Source organism: Botrytis byssoidea (genome assembly GCF_014898295.1).
Source record: "Botrytis byssoidea strain MUCL 94 chromosome Unknown BBYS_009, whole genome shotgun sequence".
NCBI lineage: Eukaryota > Fungi > Ascomycota > Leotiomycetes > Helotiales > Sclerotiniaceae > Botrytis > Botrytis byssoidea.
This window is the reverse complement of record NW_024065850.1, coordinates 807,716-813,558: the sequence shown is the minus strand read 5'-3', so window position 1 is coordinate 813,558 and position 5,843 is coordinate 807,716. Positions and strand designations below refer to the sequence as shown.

Below are 5,843 nucleotides of genomic sequence, written 5' to 3'. Positions count from 1 at the left end.
TGATCAATCATGAATAAATCTTGAAAATTAAAGTAAGCGCTAATTACAACCACATCAATATAAATAACACAGGGAAGCTTCATTACCAGTATATATTTTTTTCACACAACAATCAATCCCATCAACAAAATAGGGAAGTTCTGGAAATCGTTTTACACCGTTAAGAGCAAGCTTTTCGACTTAGTAAACTCAGTACCAACCTCTAAAACACAATTTATATTCAAAAATAGACATTTAATAGCCATCTAAGCAAATCAACAAGTTATGGAAGACCCCGCAACATCACCATGGAACATCCATATCAGTTCCTCCGACCTCAACAAACTCAAAGCCGGTTTCGAGGCACCAGATATGGATCACAGATGGGAAATTACACCTAAAGAAATTGATGGAAATGGAATTATATACGTCCATATCAGTCGCAGCTGGACTGAAGAAGATCATTTTATACTTGCTGTGAAACCGAGTGATGAGGATGGTGCGGATATTGTGTCTATTATGTGGGATCAAAATGAAGGCGAGGTGAGGAGGGAAGAGGAGTATGCGAAGAAGGAAGTGGTGGTTATTTGTAGGATGACTTTGAAATGCGAGTTTGAGGCGCTGCCGTTTTATGACAGGAAGGTTTTGTGGTCTTCGAAGAGGTAGATCGAGTTTGATGGTTGGGTGGTGCTTCCACTGAGTAGGATTGAAAAGTGGCAAAAAGTCCACAGAGAAGCCGTGTCGATTAATCTGAGGAAACTCGTTTTGTTTTGATTTATACATACAATCTGCGCAGATTCTGCACGAAAATAAAGTCGACAAAACAGAGTTTGTCCAATGATTGGCCCCATTTCTTGTCCGCCATCACACTTTCTAATGGCACGATTTCACATGACTCTCACCATATAAAACCACTCTCTTTTCCTGAAATCTTCTGGATTAGAGAAACTCGTACCGTTTGCTTTCTTGCCTGGTAATGGATGAGCTTTCTGTTTCTTTAGGCTTACAAGCTGTTGTCAAAACACGGGATATGAAATCGTGGTATTTGCCTGATCTTTGGACGGGGAAAGAAGACGGACATGAATAAACAAAACGGTAACAATATTTAAGATTTGACGATAAAAATTTGTATTTTTCAGATATTGTCCCCCTCAGAGATCTTGAACCTGTTGAAATGTAGAGCAAAGACAAATAACTAGCTATCTGGTGAAATTCCGATGCAGGTTATATCCTCTTGAAATTCTTTCTTGAGAATACTTGTTTATTGCAGCCTAGTAACAGCAAATGTCCTTATATACCTTTGCAATGATTTCTTTTACCGACTTCTAGAGTATGGAAACAATACTCAGGTGCCACTAGTGAATCATCAAGTCATTTGCTCACATTCTGTTTGCATTATCGATCTCGAGAACTCTATTCACTTGTCTATCAATCCCGATGCAAAATGGCGTCTCTTTCCTCCCTTTTCTACGATCTCAACATATAGGCTTCAACTCTTCCTAGTTTCTATGTTCTGTACCTAGATAGGCATCTGATATCGATAAAGCAAGACAGGCTGGTGAGAAGAACAGCCTGCGCCAATATCACAATTTGAGTTATGAGGCAATAATTCGTCTGAAGTGGAGTATAATATCTTACTGTCACCACTTTTTGAGTTAGTACTAGCGATATTAAGGATGTAGAACGGAACAGACAGGGAAAAGTTACATTGGACAACAGGATAAATCATGACCACAAATTTCACGTAACTGAATCTATATTTTGAAGCTTAAATCCTGGATTTCACCTAAATTAATCCCGTGTTACTACATGGTAACGAGCTGTCCAACTTCGTAAGCTCCTGCGGTGAATTTTCATAACGGAAAAGCACTTGATGCTTTAGAACCAACTGGCAGGATCAACAGCTTTTATAGAAAGCGTGTGCAGGCAATGGATGCATATGGAGAAAAGGCTGACGATATGTAGAATGAGCGTACATTCACCATTTTTCGCCTTCTTCCCAGGGCGCTCCTTCCCCTCCAATGGCTGCATGATTCACCCTCATCAGTCTTCCTCCAACAAGCATCATCTACAGCGAACACGAAACCAACCCCTCATCTCATACCCTCGTCCACCAGCCCAACAAAAATCCAAAATCCCTTTCACACACATATAAACTGCTCTCTCAACCATTTCCTCTGATGAAGAATCATCTCATGATGACGAAGCCCAAGTTAACGAACTTGAAGTTACATCAAATGAAGCTTCCGAAACGAACATGAGGGACAGCGTCGAAACTAAATCACGGTGTTCAGGTTCAACACACACTTATTACCATTACTCCGTTCTGAGGAAAATCACAAAGATGATAAGGGTTTGAATTAAAACACAAAATCTGTTGTTAAAATGAGATAGGAGTAGAACAATAGCTTGGGTGATAATACATAACAACAAAAATTGATTAATTGTCCATCGATAGTAAAGGAATGATCGCATTGAAATTCGACCGAAATTCTGTCCAGCTCGTGCTAGAACAGCCAGACACCCCGCAACTAGCTCGGGACTACAGGCAACCTTGCCAGTCACCATTAGTTGCAGACCTCATAATTTCTCCCTAGTCATTGTGCAATTGGCTGTTTGAAACAAAAGGAATTGGAAAGTTTATATAACAATTGATAGAAAGTTTGGAAGTGTATCCTGAGTCTTAGAGAGATGTCCATCAGAGGGGAGTGAATTTGTCAGACTGAGATTATTGAGGTGACTCCAAGTGCTGTATATGTAATGATTTGCGGATAATGACAGTTTCCATGATGAAATAACGTGAAATTCCTGGAAACTTATAGTCGTGTTTGGCATATATCCTCTGATTTCTCAGGCAGGGCTCGACGTTGAAGAAATGGCAATAAAATTATGATGTCAACAATCATGAATGTTGGTAAGAGTAACAACAGAAAAAACACTATTATTCTTCGCCAACCCTTCATAGTCATTTCGATTTTACTTTGAACCCCAAGTCGTAGTGGACACAGAGTATCTTAGGCACAGTGTCGAAGCTAGAACTTCTTACACCCTGAGTTCATAGTGTTGGAGCTAACAAACTCTCATGAGGTGTTATATCGAAGATGCGACGTCTTTAAATAGCACAGAGAAGGAATCATTTGCCGAATTGTAGGGTTAACAAAGAAACAGCGATTGAATATTCAGATAGGCTTACCAATTCACCAAGTATTTCTCAACTCTATACATAATGGATCTCAGCCGTTCAATTCATTCATCATCTCCCCCCATATTTTTCCTATTTGTTACTCTTACTTTCTTAATGCTAAAATCATTCTTATAAATTGGCTTTCACGGCCTCTTCTCCTCTCTACAGCAAATTGAGGAGTATCACTAGCAACTCAAACAAGAATAGCCTACTGGACTAGCATTTCCACATGATACGTCGTTAACGCGGGCAAAGCCGGACGTGAAGAGAGTACAATATCTTCTTGATTTTTACTTGGTATAATATCGGACTGAAAAATATGCAACGAAAGAGGTAAAGAATCAGTGGAGAAAAGTGAAAAGCGGGAAATGGTAGCGAGGGGCCTCGAAGATGATAAGAAATAATTTCGAATCTTTTTTCGAAGTATGAGAGATCGCAGAGTATAGACAGAGGCATGTTACTCGTGGAGGTTTCATCTACACAACAGAGCAGGACATAGTTTGGGTCTCTTTTTCGCACGCATTGTTTGGATGAATTATAAAGCCCCAAATTAAGGCTTTTATAGCAAAAGACAAACCTCTAGACAGGGAAGTTAGGAGGAAGATTCAACGAGCCTACTAGCGCACAGTTCCTTTTCCTAACTTTTCCTATTCACTAGATCTCGCTTCTCCCACGATCATTCCTCTGTCTCTCGTATTTAGTCGCTTTTTCCTATTAATGACACAGGATTTCCTAGCTTCCACTACTTCCATCTATACCATCACTAGAAATAAAATGATTCATCCAAGGAGTGAAAATACACATGGCATTCATTCACGTGGACAATACCCGTTTCCATAGTAGAGTCTTGAACATATTCTTTTCCCTAAGCCTTCAAGTCTTGATGTCTAAATCGCTTGATAATGACACGTAAGAGTATAGAAATGAGGAAAAATGCGGTACGGATGACAATGATACCAAAAATCAATAATGTTTGTCATCCATTTCCTTCTTTTTCATTTCAATCTACAGGAACAGCATCTCATAATGTTTTAGCTTGAGCTATGTGTCCGTTCGAAGTTAACGATCTTACCCATGTCGTTGAGTAAACAGAATTTCTCAACGGTTCCGTACAAAGTGCCACTTTCATAAGAGAAGGCGGCTCTTTATATGCGCTCTTCTTCCCCATTCTCTTCCCGTCTCCGATTCGACTTTCAGATTTACTACAATCTCCACACTCCGACTACAACCTTTGTCAGAAAATTTTACCTCCCATATAGCTTCTCGAATAGTCTGCTGAAATTTCCATGTCTCTATCTGCTCATAATAACTCACGAGGTTGCCCAATCGTCACTACAAGTAGCTATCACCAAAACTTCAGTACTCCCAATGAGTAGTCTTCTCATGCAGCTCAGGAGTACCTGACAACCACTCAACCACCTGTATGTCCATTATCCATACTATCTGATCATATTCACTCACTCATCGTGTAGATTCCTCGCCTGCTCTCCTTCTCTGCTGTCACCATCATCATATAAATGCCTCTCCTCTTTAAAACTTTCTCTTCATTATGAGGCCGGTAAATACATACCAGAACGTTAGGAGTGTATCTCATCTTTCAATTCCATCGATATCCTTTATCTTTTTGACTATTTGCAGACTACCTTAATACTGCGCACCACATCTCATCTATGCATATTTCGTCGAAAAGCTTAGATAGATTAGACGATGACATTGGACATGAGACCAAAGATAGCAACAATAATGATACCGATGATACCGATGATAATGACAAACTCACAGCACTTGACAATTGTCAGTCATCTCACAACGAAAATTCTAGACAAGACGAGAAAAATGATTGAAGATATAGGCGAGGAATAGAGGACAGTAAAATCAAAGTCGCCTAAGACTCGCAGCAGTTCCTCATGCACTTTGTATCCAATTGCTTTGGCATCATGTTCTTCAGATTTCCCGGATGTTGATGCAATCCACACTGAAAATGATCAATCAAGAGATTATCTTATATACCCAAGCCAGAAGAGGGGTAAAGGAGAAATCAAAGCATTTAGGCATACACATGATCGCTACCCCTTTCTCCACTGACTCTCGCTCTTTTCCTCGCACAACCAACTTTTTCACGATTCTTTCGCTCCTCCTTTCCCTCACTAACTCCTCTCGTCCCTCATTACCTCACCAGCTTTTTACAACCATTCATTATATAAATCCCTTTCTACTTATCCAGATAAATAACGAACAGACTTCATTCGCGGATATATTGGAACATAACACGCTCATCCTAAACTCCCAGAACTTAAATCAGAACTTCTCATTTTTGTTCATTTTCAGCCCTCATTGATAATCCCACCTTTCAATACCACAGCCCATGACATTTGGCACAAGTTCTAAGCACTCCAGAAACGAAAAAACTGCAAAAGAGAGGGATCCAATAACAACAGTAACATCATAATTCAACAAGCCCGAAATAGCGATAAAGCACATTTACTGATGAAATAAGCCATAACAACAAAGAAATGCCAATATCGCTCGCAATAGCAACGATAGTAACGATAGTCTTAGCAATCAATTCTACCCCTCCCGTCAGCAATGGAGATGCTGAACGCCCGATGTTGCACCGGTATCTGATGCATTGCATATGTTGATTTTAGTAGAATATCCACTACTTTGCAGAATTTCTCGC

At 39.8% G+C, this 5,843-nt stretch overlaps 1 protein-coding gene across 1 annotated transcript; it reads left to right on the top strand.

The window, feature by feature from the left end:
* Nucleotides 1-264: 264 nt before the first annotated feature.
* EAE97_005388 (uncharacterized protein) lies at nt 265-645 on the top strand (the record flags this gene model as incomplete). The annotated part of the gene is made up of 1 exon (XM_038875900.1): nt 265-645. One exon carries the CDS (start codon nt 265-267, stop codon nt 643-645), a length of 381 nt encoding a protein of 126 aa, XP_038733237.1.
* Between the last annotated feature and the right edge of the window lie 5,198 nt (nt 646-5,843).